Source organism: Mixophyes fleayi, chromosome 8 (assembly GCF_038048845.1).
Source record: "Mixophyes fleayi isolate aMixFle1 chromosome 8, aMixFle1.hap1, whole genome shotgun sequence".
NCBI classification, from domain to species: Eukaryota; Metazoa; Chordata; class Amphibia; order Anura; family Limnodynastidae; genus Mixophyes; species Mixophyes fleayi.
In genome coordinates, this window is record NC_134409.1 from 96,599,451 (window position 1) to 96,622,653 (window position 23,203).

The 23,203-nt window shown below is 39.8% G+C and overlaps 2 protein-coding genes across 3 annotated transcripts in view; both read left to right on the forward strand.

Moving 5' to 3' along the window:
* Positions 1–23,203, forward strand: part of MGAT3 (beta-1,4-mannosyl-glycoprotein 4-beta-N-acetylglucosaminyltransferase) — a 68,937-nt gene that overhangs the window by 37,950 nt on the left and 7,784 nt on the right. The window contains exon 1 of one of the 2 annotated variants that reach the window (XM_075182916.1): positions 9,686–10,209. The exons of the other annotated variant lie outside the window; for it this stretch is intronic. Within the exon in view, the coding sequence (XP_075039017.1) occupies positions 10,094–10,209 (116 nt within the window). The 5' untranslated portion in view covers positions 9,686–10,093. Of the gene's footprint in view, positions 1–9,685; positions 10,210–23,203 lie in introns of those variants that run through there. 2 annotated transcript variants of the gene reach the window in all.
* MIURF (mitochondrial elongation factor 1 upstream open reading frame) overlaps positions 1–23,203 on the forward strand; it is a 132,449-nt gene that overhangs the window by 37,891 nt on the left and 71,355 nt on the right. The gene's annotated exons all lie outside the window — the stretch shown is intronic.

Sequence of the window (23,203 nt, forward strand, 5' to 3'; positions counted from 1 at the left end):
CAAAAGATGCCAGTCCTGTGTTATAAAATTACATTAAACTTTTGCATTATCTGCGACTGCTTTATGCCTCTGTGCTCAAACTTGTTTAGTTGCCTACTAGCACATCCTTACAATATTCCCTTCACATAAACTTATCTTTCTTTGTTCAATAAATGTAACTATTACGAAACATGTTGGCACAATTGTATCAGTCTGCCAGAGCAGCATATGAGCACCTCATGCACTGTTACATCTTCCCCTGACGTCATGAGATGCAAACTACCAGTCAAATCTCTCTCTATATATTATATATAATTATGTACTGTGTGTTTCAAAAAATGCATTAAAACTAATCCTTATAACTAGTGGCTATCCACTGCGATCACCACAAAGGTGAAATGCTTCAAGCATCTGCTAGAAAACACTTGTTTTGTAACAATTGGGTATTAGTCTTAAATGTGCCCAGTGATTGAGGAATAGGTTTGATTTAATAACAGTGCAGGAATGATTGGCAGACAATGGCATAAGTGAAGGGGAGAGATAATCCAAAGGTTTGCTGGTGATATACTAAGTGAAAAGCAGGCAGGATTAATGATATTGTCAGTGTAATTGGGGCTGGCCATATGTTCAACAAAGTGATCTGAGAATTTTGCAAGGTAGAAGGAGGCAATGGAATCAATGTAACAACCACTAAAGTATCACCAGAGCTGGAATAAGGCTCTGAGGGGCCCGGGACACTTAAGACAGAGGGGAGGGTTATCATTTTAGACAAATAAACAGGCAAAACCGTGTGCACTACTGTTAGATGCACGCAGCTCTGCCGTCACGAGCAGTACTCAGCTAAGCTGGACTTACCTCCCAGCTGTCCTTGTAGTCGGACCAAATCCTGACTTAAGCTAGGTACACACTACAGGGTTTTTGTGCAATAATCGGCTCAACCAGCCGACATACGAACGCTCGTTCGAAAGTCGGGTCAGTGTGTGTAGTGACACGATGGTCGAAAGTCTGCCCAAATGGATGATTGTCGCCTCATTTGCTTGGTCGTACCGTTCAATATATTCGTTCCAATCTCCTTTCCGTTGTGTAGTGTGTATAAACTTCCGACCGATCCACGACAATCCTCCGATACTTCCTCGATCTGGGGGACGTGTAAATGTAAATTTGTGATGCCTGTACCAGTCCCACGTGGTGCGGTAGCCGCACATCACTGACTTGTGTTTTGTATAGATGTGTATTGCACCTGTCTGGCTGCAGACCATTACACTTGTGTAAAGCATGCGTGTTACTACCCTTTGCATCTATATTGGGAACCTATTCATATTTACCCTTTATAAACTTATACCTTTATAAACTGTTAAACTTATAAAGTCATATTAACCTTTATTAACTAATATTTGTAAAATACTCAAAATAAACCACACAGTGTTCATGCAACAGTTTTATTGCAGGAAAGAGTACAACATTTTTATTGCAGAATATGACAAGTGAAAAAAATAGTATTACACTTTAAAGGTGCTACTGGCTTGTGGCAGAACAGTTCCAAACAGCAAACACATTTCAACAAAATTTTTCTCAAGATTTTAATTTTTTTTCTTAATGTCGCTTGGGTTTATATTCCCTTTGATTTCTTTACCTACGAAACAAGAAAATAAAATTGTTTACCATTTAACTTCTATATCTGAGACTGGAAGAAAGGGAAAGATGTGTACAGGTGGGGCACTCCAAATAGGTCTAAAGTTAAAATTTACTTTTATTAGGTATACATTAAAAACTATCTGGTTTGATATGGAGCGAAATATTAAAAAAAATGACATAAAGAAAACAAACAGGTGTATGAGTAAAATAAAATGCACAGTAATTTGCATAGCCTCTGCTACATGTCTATATGTACTTTATAAGTGCAAATTACTTTGCATTTTATTTCACTCATACACCTGTTTGTTTTCTTTGTCATTTTTTTACATAAATCTAATTATGCGTTTGGGTGCACCCCCTAGGGTTATCTCTCTTTCTCCTAGGTAATCATAATATATGATGTATTGAGGAATAGGGCTTTACTACATATCTGGTGTGGTCTTCATATCCCTTTTCCACTTTATTAACTTCTATATCTGTAATCTATGTCCAACACCAGAAATACTCTCATTTGCTCACCTTGCACGCTGCTCGAGATCAGTTTATATTGTAGTCCCTCTGGCACAATCGCAATAATAGCGGGATAAAACTCCATATATTCTGGAAAACAGGCGCCATTTTGGTTATTATAAACGGTACAGGTATGTGCACAAAGCATTTAGTTGTCTACACATGTTCACTGAAATACCTTTGTGTCTAACTTCTTTCATATCTTAGTATTCAACATCAATTTTTCTTGTTTGATAACAGGTGTTACATTAGTGGTATCAGTGGTATCTAAACAGCCCTTCTCACCGTTAATTTTTTTATGTTACAAATCAGGCGTTTGCATTGGTTCGTGTGAAACTAGAATGAAATACTCCTTCAAACAGGTACACTACACGTGCTACTCACTTTTTCTAATGTCGTAGTGGTACTGGTCCAGTACGTTTACCATCATCTCCACCTCTCTTGAGCTCTTTGGATTTGCTCTTTGCTCTTCTTGAGCATCTCCATCCCCCACCTTAACTTTTTCAACATTTTTCCAGCACCATCTCTGACTCTGTCTCCATCTCCATAGCTGCAACCCCCACTGACACCTTCTCCTCACCCGCAACCCCCACTGACACCTTCTCCTCACCCGCAACCCCCACTGACACCTTCTCCTCACTCTCTGTCTTCTCACGTTCCTTGGCGCCAAACAGGCTCCTGTCATTTTATACACTCAGACATGGGCGTTCGTTTCTGCTGTGGACCAATCAGCGATGATGCCCAAAGTGAATATAGGATTGTGGGCGATGCCTATTCGTGTATAATAACCTTGTGTATGGAGCTTTTGGGCTATTACTATAACCCGTACAGGACCATTACATACAAAGGGATTTTATTATTAGGGAATAATTATTACATTGCACTTTACAAGTTAAATGTTTTTTATAAATTTTATGGAAGGTAATAAACTTCTATTTTATTGGAATAAATGAACAGACTTTGTGGTCTTGTCTTTTGATTTGGTTTTTTGGTGTTAACTATAGTGAAAGCTCTGCCCCTTTATGCTAATGTCTTTGGTATATCGCTACATGCCCCGCAAACGTTGCTTCAGTGTGTACGAAATTAAAATCATTGCTCAAGACAGCATGGCTGTAAAAAGTCGCTACTGGGACAGGCGCTCTTCTCTTTATCGTCTGAAACAAGGCTAGTGTGTATGTAGCCCATGGACCTTTCTCTTATATCACACATTATATTAAGAACCCCCATTCCCTCACGCAGTATAGGAGCCCCCCCTTCTCACACACACACACACACACACAGTATAGCAGCCCCCTTCTCTCTCTCTCTCTCTCTCACACACACACACACACGCACAATATAGCAGGGTCCCCCTTCTCTCACTCACACACACACAGTGTAGCAGGGCCCCCTCCTTCTCTCACACACACACAGTGTAGCAGGGCCCCCTCCTTCTCTCACACACACACAGTATAGCAGGACCCCCTCCTTCACACACACACACACACACACACACACACACACACAGTATAGCAGGGCCCCCTCCTTCTCTCACACACACAATATAGCAGGGCCCCCTCCTTCTCTCTCACACACACAGTATAGCAGGGCCCCCTCCTTCTCTCATATACACACAGTATAGCAGCCCCCCTTCTCTTACACACAGTATAGCAGGCCCCCCACTTTCAATCCCACACACAGTATAGCAGGCCCCCCACTTTCAATCCCACACACAGTGTAGCAGGGCCCCCCACTTTCAATCACACACACAGAGCATAGCAGGCCCCCCACTTTAAATCAATTGCACACACACAGTATAGCAGACCCCCCACATTCACAAACATACAGTATAGCTTGTCCCCTCATTTCAATCGCACACACAGTATAGCAGGGCCGCCCCTTCTCTCACACACACAGTATAGCAGGGCCCCTCTTCACACACACACACACACACACAGTATAGCAGCCCCCCCACTTGTCTCTCACACACACAGTATAGCAGCCCCCCCACTTCTTTCACACACACACACACACACACACACACACACACACTAGCAGCCCACCCCCCCACTTCTCTCTCACACACACAGAGCATAGCAGGCCCCCCACCTTTCAATCAATTGCACACACAGTATAGCAGACCCCCCACATTCACAAAAATACAGTATAGCTTGTCCCCTCATTTCAATCACACACACAGTATAGCAGGGCCCTCTTCTCTCACACACACACACACACACACACACACACACACACACACACACACACACAGTATAGCAGGCCCCCTCCTTCTCTCACACACACACACACACACACACACACACACACAGTATAGCAGCCCTCCCCCCCACTTTTCTCACACCCACACACAGTATAGCAGGGCCCCCCTTCTCTCACACACACAGTATAATAGCCCCCCCCCACTTCTCTCACACACACACACACACACACACACACACACACACACACAATATAGCAGGGCCCCCTCCTTCACACACACACACACACACACACACACACACACACACACACACACAATATAGCAGGGCCCCCCTTCTCTCACACACACACAATATAGCAGGGCCCCCCTTCTCTCACACAGTATAGCAGGGTGCCCTCCTTTTCTCACACACAGTATAGCAGGGCCCCATCCTCTCACACACACAATATAGCAGGGCCCCTCCTTTTCTCATATACACACAGTATAACAGGCCCCCCACTTTCAATCAATCACATACACAGAGCATAGCATGCCCCCAATTTCAATCAATTGCACACACACACAGTATAGCAGACCCCCACATTCACACACATACACTATAACAGGCCTACGCTTCACACACACACACACACACACACACAGCAGCGCAGGGCCTCCCCTTCGCTCTCTCACACACACACTATAACAGGCCCACGCTTCTCTCTCACACACACACACAGTATAACAGGACACCCCTTTTCTCACACAAACACAGTATAGCAGCCCCCCTCTTCTCTCACAGTTACCTGTTTACAGGAGCTGCTGGAGATTTCTCTGCTCACATGGAATGGCACCTGTCACATGGTGCACGTCCAATGTGACATCTAGCATTATGGGGATTGGAAGAGGGAGGGAGGGATGGATCTATAGATCCGTGGCCACAGTAGAGAAGACAAACCATACAGCACCAGACTGACCCCTCCCCCCCCTCCTGATCCAGGGGGGGGGGGGGGGGGGCTAGGAATATTTTTTTTTTTTTTAAAACTCCAAACAAACTACAGGCGGCCTCCTGTGGCCACCGGTAGACTCTATGGCCAACCCGCTACTGATCCAGGTGTTATCTTGTGTTGGAACGCACAGGAACGTGGTTCCATTATTGGTCCCCATAGTCTTTAATGTTTGAGGATCAATTTCGATGTCCTCCCAGCATATGTCAAGGTATTAAGCTCCACTTTTTTATTTACAAATTAGTTGGCTGCAAAATTGGTGTAAAATTCAGAAGTAGCAATTGTGTATTTCCGCACATAGGCTTAGCCGTATGCATCTTAAGATCCATGCAGTTCGGCACCAGTAGCAGATGCATCTGCTCACACGTCACAGACACTAATGTCCTACTCGTGCCCCTGTTTTTATCCGTTTGTCTTATATGCAACAAATGCATTCACTAGGAAGCATCAAGAAAATGTAAGATAAAAAATTGTAATATATAAAAAACAACTCCCTGCAAAATGATTTTGCTTACACGGGTACACAAAAGTATAATATAGCATATGCCCAAGCGATGAAGAAAGCATACATTAGTTTCCTTGTCTGCATCCATTCGCAATTGCACGTACATGTCCTTACTGTACGCGACCTATGATATCTCACCCCTGTCCCACTTCTTGAGCTGGTGGCTTGCGTAAGTGTGAATAATACAAATCTGCATGGGCGCATATGTATGCACCTCATTTCTGGGCACTTGTGGAGTGATTTTATGCACGATGCACTACACGAACTGGCGAATGTCCCACTCTATATCTGCACCTATGTGTATCATACATTGAATCAACTTTTGTTAAAAATAATTTGGTCTAAAGTTGGGTACACACTACAGCAATGTCATGCAATTATCATGCAGATCACACGATTCAGGACCACTTGGTCAGATATTGCATTAGTGTGTACTCTCCTCTCCCACTATCACATCGTTTGACTTGATTTAATAAACTTCCTAAAAATCACGATCAACGATTGCACGATGATGGGCAAATACGGAAGTGTGTATGCACTCAGGTCCAGCAGTGTAGGCAGATCTGCATGTTCATCGGAACTTTCAGTCATTGGTATAATTGTTACAGAAATCACATCAGGCGGAAATTTAGAAGTGGCAGTATGGAAAATGTAAGTGAATAGAATTTGATAGCTTTACAAGGAAGGAATTAGGAGAAGTGGCGGTACGACATACCACCATATACCAGCCCACTTCCACCACTTACATTAGTCTCTTCCTCCTATTTTTTATATTATAAAGATGAGAAAACTGTAAAAATATAAGTTTTCCCTACCCCAGAGAAATTAGTTAGTTGGAATGGAATAGTTCCCTTATAGGACTGGAACATTTACCAATGGAATATAGTATACTTTGTGTCTGTGATACAAGTAGTGCATGATTGCAGACCATCTGACCTGTATTTCTGAGTTACTATCTATCACACCCACCCTTTGTATAATTACATGCAAGTTCTACATACTTATTACATGTGTTAATTGTAGTTTGCAATTAAATTTTTCACAATAATAGTGTTCTATTCACTTACAATGCAGTGTGTGGAGAAAACTTTCCTAGCAGTTAAGAAGCTCACAAAAAAACACTGGTTCTAATAAGCAATTAAAGTTGAACCTGGTGTAGGATAAACACAAGGTACTATTCATGGACATACACACACACACACACACTATATATATATATATATATATATATATATATATATATATATATATATATATATATATATAAATAAAATAGATGTTCTGCTTAACTATTTTCATACAGTTTTTTGTGTGAATGTATTATAAAATGTTCCCTAGTACGCCACATCCCTTCCAGCAACAGGAGCGCATCACCATTCATGATTTAGAGCAGGGGTGTCCAACCTTTTAGCTTCCATGGGCCACATTGGAAGATGACGAGTTGGTTTGGGCCGCACATAAAATGCACTAACCCTAACGATAGCTGATCATCGAAAAAACCATAGAAAACATAGTTAACATATTAAACTTACTTGGAAATGAAGTTAGTAAGAGTTAGGAAACCTGTTGCAGAATCATGATTAAAGCAGTAGTCCCATTACCAGCTACAATTGAACTTACCTGCATCTGTCCCTTAGTGGGGTTCGGAGAATTAAATGCCAAAAACTTTTTTTTCCTCTCTTTCTGCACCCATGAATCATTTTTTTTATTGACCAGTTTGAAATGGTCACCGATATAGGTAGCATCAGGAGGACTAATAGAAATCTACAGAGATTTAAAGATAGGGTGGCAGGAAAAATGGCTCATGGAGCAGCCTCCGATGAGGGTAACAGTGGGTGATAATTTCACCCTACTCAGCACTGCACATTTAAAATGGTTTAAAATATTAAAAATACAATCATCTCTTAATATTTATATTAGATACATACAGATAACACAGCTAGTTCATAATTGCATGGTGCAGAAAGTCCAAATTCAGAGTAACAACAATAAGATACTGGATAATCTTTCACTACTGCTGATAGTTCGCGTGGGTGACTCCCCTGTGCTGCGCTACGCAATGGATGTCGGGTGTGATGACGTCACCCCCGACATTCACTGCGAGCACCACACGGAGGAGGAGACCAGGGAGGGAGCCGGAGCGCCAGCTGACGTGACCGCAGGGTAAGTATTTTCTTTTTTTTTTTTTTGCAGGATTTTTTTTTTCAGTGTTGCCCCCTTGCCACAACCAAAACTCTTGCTGGGCCACATTTACAGGCATGCTGGGCCGCTGGTTGGACAACCATGATTTAGAGAGAACTATTTCTAAAATAAACTGCATATTAATGTTTTCAATACTTGCTCTGATTCCCTCACTTAATGTAACATATCTAGAGCAACTCAGTAATGGGAACCAGAAAATCAATAGAAAGAATTGTAATTCTCTGCATAGAACACCCACGAGTCCGAAGTCACGAATACCTCATGTAACATGAGGAACTAGACACGTTTCATTAAACAGCAAAGTGGTTTCTATGTGGATGTTCAGTGTTATAACGCATCGTAGATTAAAATGCAATGCAACCATCTCAGCAAATATACTATTGGAGCAAAGTACAATCTGAACTACATTGATTTCTTTACCAAAAACTACATACACACAGATGTTCAGGTGGATTCAAATGTAATGCCTCCCAGATTGATTTATGTGCACATACAAACACATCAGTACATGTGCATTCCATTTAATAAATACCAGGTGCATTCACAAAACACACATATGATGAGGGGAGGGGGGTCACACTTATTTTCATGTCTGTGTGTGAATGTACCCAGAGTTGTATATAGGACAGGCATCAATGCAACATTCAAAAACATTTTGTTTCTAACAGGCGAAGTAGTTTAGACCTGTAAAACTAAGGCAAGTTTTAACCTAGAACTTGAGGATGTATAGATCAGTGTGTGCAAGCCCAAATTTAAAGTATACCTCCATGCAAAACTGAAAATGTAGTCCTAGTTTAAACAGTTAAAAAAACAAAACAAAATATTTTAATTACTTTTGTCACATAGTTCTTCACTCCCCTCCCCTTTACAGTTCATAACAAAAAATTACCTGCTGCCAAGATATTGGCAGTAATAAAAAACACGACACCCAGAGGACACTACTAAAGTATTAAAAGCGTTTACAACAGTAATTGTTTTGGATCTGCATAGAGTTATGAACCAAGTATTCAATTTCTGTGTACTGTGAATGCCACTACTTTAGTTTTTGTAAATATTTTAGTATTCTATAAAAATGTGGCAGCAAAAGTATATTCAGTTTGTATTGTTACAAAAATATTTTCAAGAGTTTGAAACCATATATGACATCAATTGTGCATATTGATCATCGTTTTAATAAAGTGCCACTGAATATTTGCTGATGAGCAGGCATAGAATACTACCCTGAGCCTGGTAAATAAATTCATGGTAACATATATAGAATATAATAAAATACTGAAACTTACATTCAGTGCTTAAAATAAAAATATTGCATACCATACTTTGCAGTTTGTCTGTGGCTAAGACAACTCATCTTGGCCTGGGTTTCCCTTCTTATTGCACTAATCAATGCTGAATTATTCAATGATGAAGTGTTTGCTGACATCAATAAATGAATTCAGCCCAGGTTAGTGCTAAGTAGCACTGGGGGTGCAATGGATCAGTTTACCTAAGTGGCTCTTCCCGTTATTGATGTATGCTGGCATAATTGAAAATAATAATAATGTATAAAGTTGATCATATATTAAAAAATGGAATCATCTTCAGGGATACAAACTTCCAGAAACAAATCCTTTTAATTCTGGAGCTGTATCTGGACATTAGGCACAAATGGAATCAATGTGGTCAAATGCAGACCTTCCACTGAAGAACTTTTGCCTGATTCACCTGTGTTTGAGAACCACTAAACTACAACAATGATTGCCTAGCTACAACCATAAACCTCTTGCTAATACCGAAAAGCCACAGAGAAATAATTAACATTGTGTTTATTGCCTTTCTGTTGATGTACCTTCAACTTAACACTTTGAAATGTGTGCTGGGAGCAGATGGACCTTTAAACTCTTAAAACACAGCTATCTGATTGCCTTTTGAACTTTTTTATTGTCATAAAGCCAGCCTTAAGTAAAACCACCACCCCTTTCTCCTACACTATGATCTGTTTTCACCCCCACTTGCTGAAACACACAACAACTTCCTTTAGGCTGAAGACTAACTTGACAACACTTTAAAATATACAGTAGTGAAAGAGATTGAACCATGATAAAGGGAATAAGCAATTTATCCTACCGAAGGAAAAGCAATATTTCATATATGATCAATGAAGTCAAGCTGGGAAGGTATTGTGAATGTGCAGTAAATATGCTGTGCTTCAGGTATGTATCAATATGAACATGAGCTGTGATGTTACGCACGGTTTACCCTTTTAAAGGTTGATGGAAGAAAATAAGCGGTCGATGGTTTACACATTTATGCAGAGAGGGTAATATGTTTTACAATCTACGCAATGCTGCTGAACTGTTGTTTCCTTGGGAGGCGGATTATATAAAGTATAATTGGGACCATTTAGAATGCTTATAAAATAAAGCAATAGGGGAGTGGGATCACTGATTCTATTTTACATCAGTGCCCAGGAGCCATTAGCTGCACCACTGGTATGTGTTATCTTCACCGCTATGGGTTGTCTGCAGTTCACAAGACTGGTGTTACCTCTGTGCAGTACCTGACAAGTGACAAGTATTCTTCATAACCCTAAGGGCTCGGGCACTAGCGCACTCTACCTGCTTCTTATTTTTAGTTGTTTTTTTTCTCTGGATCATAATAATTTTGTGTTTCTTCCTCTACCTCCCTGCTGCATTTCTTGGTGTTTTTCCACATTAATTTTTCCCGTCCAAAGAGAAAAAGACAATGCAAAAAATATATTTTCCATTTTTTTCGATAGAACATGACCTAAGTAGATGAGGGCCTCTTTTACACAGAAGGTATTTACCCTGCTTTAAAGCACTGTGTTCAGCCATGTGTGCGCTAACTCAGCACAGGATAGATTGTGATCATTGACTCCTTTGTCATAATGGACAGTCGGTATACATAGTTTTTTTTTTAAGAAAATGCACACTGGCTGAATAGTGCAGCATGCAACACAAAGCAACATGTTTTTTGCAGATATTATTCCAATGTGCCTTTTTATGAAAATCCTGAAAGCTAAGCCTCCGATTCTGCATAGAAATCAATGATTCATATGTTGTACACAGTTAGCCCTGCTTTCACACATGAGTAAATTCAGCACTTTAAAGCCAGATATATGTTGCTCATGTAATCTAGGGCTTTAGTCTCACTTTGAATCGTTAAGCATCTACACTTTGTAAATGTTATGACCTGTATTTACTTGTTAGGGAAATGACTTTACTACACCTATGTAGTTATTGTATGATTAAAGGCAAATTATAAAATTATTGTTAAATCCTGTTACTGTTCACTAAAATAGAATGCTGACCTCAATCAGTTCCACAAAGCAGCTAATATAGAATGTGAAGGCAGATGTGCTTTTTATCTTCTCTGATTAAAACCTCTCAATTTGATCCTTGAAGTTTTTTATGTTCAAGTTAACCTAGTCAAAGGTGAAAAGTACAGATGTCTCCTCACCCTTCTCTAATAACTACAGTTATGCTACCACTCAATGCAATCTTGTGATCTTTACTGCAATATTCATAGAATTACCAGATCAACCATGTACAGTAAGTGAGGACACATTCAATACAGCAGGTATTTGGCAAAAGCAGTAAAAACACATCACTGAAACACTTAGATAGAGATCATAGGAGACCCAGGGGTAGATTCAAAATGTTCTAAATAACAAAAATTAAGGCATTACCCACAGCAGCCAATAAAATTCTAGCTATCAGTTATCCAGTAGAGTCTAGGAAATGATAGCTAGAATCTGATTGGTTGCTATGGGCAACGCCTCAACTTTTCCTTTTTAGAAAGTTTGATAAATCTACCGCTCAGTGTATGGACACTAACATTTCTACTATTGTAATCCATTTAAAAATTGAATCATTTTAGACCACTACCCTCATCTATTAATGTATAATCCAGCCAGACCACGCCCTAATCAGAAGCCATGCCTGTTTTATAATGGAATAGTGGAAATCAAAAAGTTCCAGAAAATTGGGGCTATTGATTATGGTATAGGTGCAGGATTAAGCAATGTATATAAAAAAAAAAACAGAATTGTCCCCATCTAACATGTCCCTACCTCTACACCTATTTTGACTACAGACTTTTGTTAAAGTTACATGTTGCAAAGTGTAAGCATTTGACAGTTGATCAAAAATTGTTTACATAAATTAAATAATCCGCTCTTCTTTTAATAGAAATAGAGTTAATAAGTATCCTCGATTAAGGCCTGCTCTATGTATATTAAAAAAGTGACCCAACACTGAGCACAGACCAGTTGACAACAGTCATAAGCGATCAAAACATTTGAATTGCGTACAAAAATATTGCAACCTTAAGGCAGAAAAAAATCTGTAAACCTCCTCATAGCAGTAGGAGGCTGCCTATGAAATGGTGCTTATAAAGGTGTCACCTGATAGATGGATTTGTAACCAATGTGTTTCCCTATATCTTATTTAAGAATAGTTTATTGTGAATATTCAGACCTCACTACACGTGCTGTGTGCGCGGATCTATTCAGCCAGCTAAACTAGGTTCTCCACTTGTGGCACACACTGAGATTTTCAGACCTACTCAACCATTTACTTACACAGAAGATTGCTTACTCAATTAGTGAAGCATATATAGATCTATAGAACTGTTAGCACCCTGAACTACATGGATGCAGAAACTAACATTGTGCTGCCCATATAGGGCAGCATAAGAAAATAATATAAGTATATAGATACAGTTACAGAACCTTACTGAGCTCCTCACAGCTTTTGTGCATTTTAGTCAGCTGCTGTATTGCTTGTTCCTTGGCTCCACTCTCCACACTCACAAACTGGATATGTGCAGTCTGTCGTGTGTGCTTTGCTGTCAGTGGTTCTCACTTTTGTGTGAGAAACATGTCCACGTTGAGGCCGGGAACAAGCAAGAAGCAGCGGCCACCAGAAAACTGTGTATTCAATAGCAATGCAGGTCGCTTTATCAGTACAGTGGGGATAGGTGGAGACGACAACCAGAGGCAGGAGGAGAATGTAATGATGGAAGAGGTGACTGAGGTGGGTCGTTTGCCAGGGAGGGGCAGTTAGTGCTAGTGACTGTGTGGGGCTGGTAGTTGGAGGGTGAAGCAAAGTGGGCAGAGAAAAGCACTGGAGAAGCTGTGGATATATGAGTTGCAACGCCAAGTGCATGCACAAAGGACGATGTCTGGAGTGAAGCTATCGGTGTGTGTGCCTTGCTGTAAAAGTATCGGTACTGTACATTATCGGATCCTATTGTGTTGGACCTGTGGAAGAAAGGAGATATCTGCTGCAGTTGCGGACATAGGGCAGGCCTGAATTGTGGATAGCTAATAAGGGTATGTGTATGGTGCATTATCATTAGATAATGGTGTGACTAGGTGTAGATGCTCTTAAGAGCAGGGGAATCTCCAAAGTAGTATGTTCTGGTGACTGCTTTAGTGTATATTTACATACCCAATGCATCCATAATATAGCAGTTGTTTGATGTCCCCATAAACGGTCCTGTTCTGAGGTACACTGATGACTCGAGGATTTATGGGAGATTTCTCTGTGTGTTCTTACTTGTTAAATTTCATGAGTCATAACCGTTGAAATGTCAACATTATGCACTATACTAATATACATGTAGATAATGGTTTGAGTTAAGAACAGTTTTCTAATCAGCCACTCCTTGCTGGAAAGAATGCTGTCTCCGTGCCATCTCCAGGGACACCGCATTCTAGGTGATAACTGCCAAATGGAGTAAGTGAACACAAATAAATTGTTGGGGATTAATTAAGGAAAGGCAGCCAGCATTGTTATCAATCATAGCACTGGCTGATCTCCAGCAGGTCTTGTGGCAACAAGAAAAAAAGAAATCATGAAATTGACCATATCGCCAGCAAAGGCTTCTGGTGTCTTTTGCAATACAGTACTCTGCAAATAGTAAACTGATATTGGTACCTATCGTCTCAGTTTTGTGCATTCTACCCATTAACCTGTTTATGTATATAAAATAAATGTATCCTACATCGTACCTTTATAGTGACAGTCGTTATTTTCAGATTTCAAGATGGGTGCAGCTTTTTAGCACTGGGACATAATTTTGTCAAACAGAGGCGTGGTTGGGGAGACAATGGGTGTAGTGTGAGCAGATATAGGCAGGGTTTGTATTGTTCCATTTTTTCTTTTGAAATATTGGGAGGTACGCACCCATATCTACTTATCCACTTATACAGTGATCCTCCTTTATACAGATTATTAGACCACAGGATAAATCTGGTATAATCACATGGGTAGGACTATGAAGATGATGCAAACTCAGAGGTGATGCATTTTGATACAGTTTTGCTTGTAAAAAATGTGTTGGAAAGGGAGCTAAACCAATGTATTAAAGTAGTTTGAAAGTGGATAACATCTATTGGTCTAATATCCACTTGTGTCAATTTTGTGAGTTGTATAAATGCTATCAATGCTTGTGCATGCATGAAAATGGGTCTGAAAAGGGAAACCATTGGTTTCAATACCCCCATATCCACTCGCAATGTGACTCCCTTTTAGGAGAGCTGCCACAGCACTGCAGTTTTCAGACCACTGCCTGCTCCAATCAATGTCTTTGATTTAATTGGTGATCCCCTTAGCACAGATAAAGGTGTTAACGGGCAAGATCCCAACTATACAACTACCAGGAAGGGTATTCCATTTCTAAAAGTGGAGATATTACTTATATACCCTTCACTTTCTCATGTCCATCTGCCCCTAGACTGCATAACCCTTTTGGCTGGATCTGTACAGTATGAAAGGTGGGCAATATAAGTGGGAACTAGAGGTGAGGCAAAAATATAAAAGCAACATAACAAGGTATATTTCCTTTTTAATATGGCTAGTGACAGACTCTACTACTGTATTGCAAATAATAAATGGCCCAATCACTATGCTTAATAGAGAGGCTATAGAAGGTAATTACAACAGTCTCTCGTACTGTGGTTGATGGGGAAATAATGGATCTTCAGAAGCATACAAATGCTTGTTTGAGCTTTGTTCACTATTTTAAATTATCCTCACATGGGAGAATTCCTTCTGTGCAATAAGCTAGGGAAATAGCAAACCGCATTCCCAGGCTCCTAATGTGACTGGGAGCAACATTATTCACTACAACAAATGCTGCCGAGCTCTGTTATATTAACACTGTATCAGCCTCCATGCATCATATAGTTTCTAGTTGCCCTGATATTCGGTTTGTTGGTTTTCATAGCAGTCTTTGTACTGTTTTAGTGTTGTCTTTTATACCAGCATTGATTTTAACTTGTTGTCTATTTATGTCAACATAACATGTTTCTCTGCTCTCTGAGAGTTGCACACCAGCTAGTTCTTACTATGTACTATTTCTCCATTCACTTTAATCTATGTTCAATTTGCCAACAAACTTGTGCAGACCGACTGGACAAATTCAGCAATTCAAAGCGAATAGCAAGATTACTGAGAAGAGACAAAGGATCTTACGCTTTATCAGATCACATTTAACGATGATCCTAATCAGAAGTCGACTGGGATGGGCAGTCATTCTAGGCCCATACATGCATTCAGTAATGTGCAGAACTTTTAGTGTAAACAACTTAACCTCTGAGTATGGACAGTTTTACCTTGGTTAAAGGTATTTAAGTGGAAACAACATAATCAGTCATCATCGCCATTTATTTAGGGCCACTAATTCCGCAGCGCTTTACAGAGAACGCACTCACATCAGTCCCTGCCCCAATAGGGCTTACAGTCTAAATTCCCTAACAGACAGACAGACTAGGGTCAATTTTATAGCAGCCAATTAACTTGCTAGTATGTTTTTGGATTGTGGGAGGAAACCAGAGTGCCTGGAGGAAACCCACACAAACATGGGGAGATCAACATTTATGTATATAGCGCCAGCAAATTCTGTAGCACTTCACAATTGGGAACAAACAGTAATAAAACAATACTGGGCAATACAGACAGAGCAGTAAGAAGACCTTGCTTGCAAGCTTAGTGACTTTTTATATTACACTGACTTACTTGCAATACTGTGTAACGTGAGGCTGAGAAAAACAATCTACAGAGGTAGCTTCAACTCCACCACATAGGGACATTTATTACAACAGTGAGACGGTGATAGAATTTTTTTTTTCTATAACTACCTTCTCTACACACTTCTGCAGGTCGACACTTTTAAACTGTCCAATAATGGGGCCAGGAACAGTTTCATTAAATACAGCATTCAAATGCAAAATCAATCTGTAAATATGTACAAAGCAGAAACACCAGAGTGCTTCTGCCTTGTCATGGAAAGTCCCTATGATGTCAATTCCTGATAAGCAGGTCTGGGATTTTACATTGGACAGCTGATTAAGCTATTCTATGCATGGTATTTCTAATAGATCCATACTGACACTGAGTTAATAGTAACTGCTATTTTAGTTAATAGATCCAGTCTGCATTACATCTATTTGTAATATAGATAGGGAAAACCAGTTTCACTCTAATAATGATGCCTAAAGGACTAATCTGGAAACCCTATTCCGCCACCCGATGGATACATCCTTTTGGAGATTCCTTCTGGAATTTATTTTTCTTTTGAAGGTAGCGGTTTGAGCATTCTCATTTATTTGTGTCCCTCGCAAACATACTGTCATCAGAGTAAAGATAATTTGATGCCTTCTTTAGTCTATAATTTTAAGCAGTTGACAAAACGGTGCAATATGACCACCTAAACTTAGAAAAAATCTGGCTTCTCATATTCAAACTGAGCTAAAGCTTGTGGTCAGGACCGGATTAACCATAGGGCTAACTGGGCTACAGCCCAGGGGCCTCGGGCATCCAGGGGGCCCTTGAAAGTGCTCAGCAGCATTATTGATGGGGCGGGGGCGCCCCCGGCCCGATCAGTGCTGCTGAGCACTTTCAGTGCGGTCCTTCCCCGATGCGCTGTAGTCTCCTTACTGAGGAGATCTCATGAGTCTCACTCTCACGAGATCTCCTCAGTGAAGAGCGTACAGCGCGCCGGGGAAGGAGGTAAGTGCCTTGGGGGAGGCTCGGACCACGGGGGGTGGGAGGGGGGCCCTCACGGGGGAATGGAGGCTTCCTTAGCCCAGGGGCCTCCATTCCCTTAATCTGGCCCTGCTTGTGGTGTACCACAATGATCAATATTGGGCCCTGACCTTTTCTATTTTTTTTTTATTATTAACCTTGTAGTTGGTGTGGAGTAAGGGGCCGTATTTGTTGATGACATTAAGCTATGACAAGGCATGTTAGTTTCAGTAGCTGATAAGGTGTGCTGTTGCTGTATTGCCATTTGGAGGAGTTTGAGGTACCTCTTGGTAAGTTAGCTCTCAATTTAAAAACACATAAATGTATGGCCCAAACATAAGGACTCTCATTGTTTAGAGTTAGGACCACCCTATTAGCAGAAGCGCCTTGACAGGGCGGGTGGCTTTCCATACATTTGCAAATGTGTGCAACTGAGACTTCTGCATTTCTATGTACAAGTAGAAATAGCAGCTCCTTTGCTGGATATAGCAGTGTGCTGTGGGATTTTTCTGTCTTTGTCCCTTTCAGGATAACCCCGCCCTTTCAAGCACCTGCTATGAACCTGTAAACTTCCACTTCTGTATTGACATTAAGCTATGTAGGGATATTAACATAGAGCAGGATAATAACTTGCTACAGAGAGTTTTATGCAAAAAAAAAAGCAAACTGGGCTGTGACTTAGATGTAGATAAACTTGGGGTTATGTACCTAGACTATGGTAATAGATTTGCTATTTGCATATTAAATGGAGTATAAGTGGGCAAAATTGTGATGTAAAAGGATTTCGAAACACCAATTATCACAAAGTTAATTAGCAGCACACAGTGATAGGCAGTGACTGTAAAGGCAAAAAAGTTACTGGAATGCATAAACAGGGATAAATGCATGTGATGCCAACATAGGACAGAGGACAAAGTTGCAAATGGAAGAGAAAGGAGTTTGCCATGGAAAGGGATTCTTTACTGTAAGTGGTTTAGCTGTGAAATTTCTTACCACATTAGGTTGAGATGGCAAATTCACGAGAATTTAAAGCAGGATTAGATCTTTTTGTACAAGAAATTGTATCTGGGGCAGCACAATGGCTTAGTGGCTAGCACTTTTGTCTAACAGCACTGGGGTCATGAGTTCGATTCCCAACCATGATCTTAGCTGTTTGGAGTTTGTATGCTCTCCCCATGTTTGTGTGGGTGTCCTTCGGGTGCTCTGGTTTCCTCCCACATTCCAGAAACATACTGGTAGGTTATCCAAAAAACAAACAAAGTGTACTGTGCGCTATTGGTACATTAAACAATACAATAAGAATAAAATGTCATTAATTATACTTTAGCTTACAGCACCTGGTATTCCCAGGTGGTCTCCCATCCAAGTATCAAGTTGGCCCCGCTTTGCTTCCAAGATCAGATAAAATTGTTTGTTTTTTGGATATTTGTTGTATTGGTTAAATTGGGTGTTAACCTAAGGTGTATATTGCTGCAATTGAAGGTAGCACAGGGGAATCTTAAGCATTTATTTATTGCTCATATTGGTAGATTAATTGGCTGCTATCAAAATTGACCCTAATCTCTCTCTCTCTCTCTCTCTCTCTCTCTCTCTCTCCCTCTCTCCTCTCTCTCTCTCTCTCTGTACAGCGCTGCGGAATTAATGGCGCTATATAAATTGCTGATGATGATATCTGTAATGAGTAGAGAACATTATGGAGATGATATACTCGGGTAATTTATCTGATGCCAATTTGTGGGGTCAGGAAATATTTTTTTTTCCCCTCCTATGAGGCTAAATTGGCAACTGACATATTGGAGTTTTTGCATAGCCTTCCTTTGCATCAACAGAATTAGAATGTATGAAATGTTGTATTTGATGGACTTTTTTCCCCAACGTTAAAAACTTTGCAAAACAGATTATTGAAAACGAGGCAGGCTACCTCTCAGAAACACTCCACCATTCTCTTAGTCTGGGTAGAAGAACACGTATACCAATAATAAAAATTGATAATAGCCGTATTTTAAGGTACAATTCTCACAACAAAGTAACATTGTATATATAACTTATCCAGGAAACTTTTCTTTGTCCACGTTTCCTGCCCATTTCCCAATCTAAATGACATGGGCTGAACAAGTAATTGATGTTAAGGAACCTGTTAGATTGAGTGATTGCTGCTGCATGTTTTACAAGGGGGTGCCTGGTCCCTCTGTCCCTGATATATTGTAGTGACTGGAGTTTTAGAAGTAGCACTATATATCATCGTTGTGCATGCATTTAGACCAATGTTCTACTGTTGTTGTCATCTGCTTAAATATATTGGAAATTCCCTATTACTCAACAAGATTGTGTGAGTGCTGTTACTAGGCTATGAGTACTAGTTATGTCTGTGTATAAGACCTGTGGGATCACGCCTTCAGGTAAGTACCTTTTTTGAGGGTTTTTTATTTCCCCTCCGAATAAGTTACTTCGCCCAGGTAAATACAATCAGGGAAAAATAGAGGTGAAGAAGCGGATTATGTCAGTAAATTCATGAAGTCATCTCATGGTAGTTCCCAGGCAGCAAGTTATTTAAATCGGCATAGAATGAATTATTAATTTCAAATGTATGTAGGGGAATAAGTATAAGTGAAGACCAACCCACTCCCCAGTGAAGCCCCATCCTAATACTAACCACTCCAACATACTAATTCCATGTCTACCAGATCTACAGCGGTTCCTGAACTATATTTACATTCCTTCTTTTGTTGTAGCTACTTAATCTCATTGTAGACAGAATGAGGGCGCCCTTAGAGACCTGTACGTATGTCATGAACCTACAATACTGTAGGATCCATAGAAGTCTCTTTGGTTGCTATGACTATAGATAAGCTCTTTCAAGTATGAATAAATGGTTCTTACATTGATTTATTTTTTTTAAACTTCAATAGTATTTTTATTATTAATTTTTCAAAAATTATGGGGTACAGAAAGAAGAAAAGGAATGGGGGGTAAGGAAAGGACACAAAATTAAAAGGGGAAGGGTTGAGGGGGTACATAGTGGGGGGAACACATTAAACAATTCTGCTGTTAAACCATATTGAACACATGAGGGAGGGAACCTAATAGGATCCCTTCCAATTCGTGAAAGTTACACTGGTCGAATGGTCACCATGGAACTACTAATAGGGACATTGGGGAACTTCGCTAAGTGTAGGAGATGCAGGTAGTAAATCAGAGTCTATTCGGTCTGGACGCGCTCCCTCTCTTACATTGATTTTTAAAATGTGTTTTATTGTTTCCTTTTGTCCTTTAATTTATGAATGTTCCTCTTTAAAAATTCTGGTAACCCGAACACGTGGTAACAAGAACACAAGTTGCTGCTAGCACTTCTTCCTTCTTTACAGGGAACACTAAAGTTTAACAAATGTCAATCATTCGTTCATAGCAGGCTGAGCATATAAATAAAGGCTCTTTTCAAATTAAGTGGGTCGTAGACAAGTTTAATAATCATTTACTCCTAGCTGACATTAATGACACGTATTTCTTTTACACACAGTCTCTGTTAGATATCATAAACTCATTAGATATCATAAACTCTTGTGTTGGTCTGGGCAGCTATGACTGGCACTGTGACCAGTTTGCTGAAATAACTTGGTAGTAAAGAAATGCTATAAACCAGTAACAGATAATTTTGAGATGAAAGACTGTTTTACCCGTTTCATGGCTTCCCAAATCGCCACATTAATTTGTTAATGTTTAAAAATGGTGAAATGGTATTGCTTAGGCTCCGACACATCAACAAGTAAGGCACATTTATAATGTACATCAGGGGGTATATTTACTAAACTGAGGGTTTGAAAAAGTGGAAATGTTGCCTATAGCAACCTGTCAGATTCTATTTATCATTTATTTAGTACATTCTACAAAATGACAGCTGGAATCTCATTGGTTGCTATAGGCTACATCTCTACTCTTGTTTTATACAATTTATTGTCATAGATGCCAGTAAGAACTTTATATTGAACATTGAAGTTTTATATAATCATTGATTGATTGCATTTAATTTGTCAGTGACAATGCTGTATGCCAGCGAGTAATGCCAGCATTGAGGGGGGAGGGGGCAATGCTTCATATGATATTAGCATACTGAGAGCACTTTCTGTCTGTACCGTTTTGGGACATCACTGAGCACCGGAGGAAGGGACTTGTTTTCTCCTACTGCCTGTGCGGCCTGTACTTAATGCTGCATTACCACCTAAAGTGGTGGACCAATCAGAAGACACAGTGCCGTGATCTTTGTCTGTCCACTTTCACACACACCATTCCCCCACCACCCCTTGCAGCGTTGCACACCACAGAGCCCAGCTAAAGAGGGCTGCAGAGAGTGGGCCCTGAAGCCTAACGAGTGGAATAAACTCTAGGTAGTAGTGCTGCTTTAAAAAAGAGGTGACATCCTATTTTAGTAGCACTTGTTGGCCACACACACATAGCTGCCAACGTTTTTAAATAGTTTTCAGGATTTACCCCCATAGCACTACATGCTCTACCGATGCTTGGTTATCGTTGTGCTAAACTGAAGCTGCTAGGCCAAAGTTGATGTAAGACATGTCAATACGTTTCTGGTTTAACCTTTATCTTTTTTCTTCTGTGCAAATATTTAACACCAGATGCCTTTTTTTTCTTTGTGGTTTATTTACCTCCTGCTTCAAAAAGAAAAGGTTCTAAAATATGTATACTATTGCTGTTGATCTGGTGCATCTGGTCCAAACTGTCTCTGCAGGCAGTGTGTGGTATTTTAAATTCCCCTTTTCAATAAATATTAATTTACATACCACAGAGAATAAGAATAGACGGTAATATTGCCTCAATCATACAGAAGTAAGGGAAATTGTACAGGACAGTTGGGCAATATTGAAAAATGGGGACATTTCCAGGGAGAAATCTTGAAAACCTGGCATTATTCCAGGAAATTAGGCAACTATGCTCACAGTGGAGGCAGCCACTTTGTGGGGATGAGTCAATAATCCTGAGAATGTAGCCTATGAGCCAGTGGTTCCTGAATATTGATCATGATAAGCTAGTGATTTTTACTTTACATCTTACTTTTTTATGTGTTAAAATTTATTTTCAGTGAACGCACACAGTTCGGCTTTATCGTCCGGGTTCAGCAAAGCTGTTGAAGTGTCCTCTTTAACGCATAACCTTAAAAAATTGACATCTGTAATAAAAAAAAAAGTGTATTGTGCACTGTTAGGGGTATATTTACTAAACTGCGGGTTTGAAAAAGTGGAGCTGTTGCCTATAGCAACCAATCAGATTCTAACTGTCATTTTGTAGAATGTACTAAAAAAATAACTAGAATCTGGTTGCTATAGGCAACATCTCCACTTTTTTAAACCCGTAGTTTAGTAAATATACCCCTTAGTCTTTTTGTACAGCCAAATATACATATATAGATTTATTGCCTCACTCGTGTATATATCGTGTATATATAGAAAGTGTATCGGGGTAAAAAAAAATGTAAATAAAGTTGACAGGTTCTGTTGGTAGAAGGGGGTTATCAGGTGCACAATAATAAGCCCATAATGGACCTCCATTCCTAAAATGCTAGGTCACTTATGAAAGAGCTACTAGTAATGTTACCATATATAGATGTAAGATATTGAGGAACTTATCAGAACTGAAAAGATTTGAAATAAAGTTGTGATTGTGGAGGTAATATTTCCAACACACATTTTGCTGGCAGTAATGTCATTGAACTACACTGCAGTCCTCTTGTCCTCAGTCAGAAATGGCTGAATACAGAGAACAATAGTTTGCGCCTGGCTGCATGGAATGTCTAAAATAATGTTAAATATCTCAAGAGTAGTGGATACAATTTTTTAAATCTAATGCCATTCTATTGGCTCTAGAAGTTACTATTTACATACAATGAATATCTCCCTATCATATATATATATATATATATATATATATATATATATATATATATATATATATATATATATATATATATATATATATATAATATATATATAATATATATTTATTATGGGGCAGCACGATGGCTTAGTGGTTAGCACTTCTGCCCTTATCTGTGTGGAGTTTGTATGTTCTCCCCGTTTTTGCGTGGGTTTCCTCCAGGTGCTCCGGTTTCCTCCCACACTCCAAAAACATACTGGTAGGTTAATTG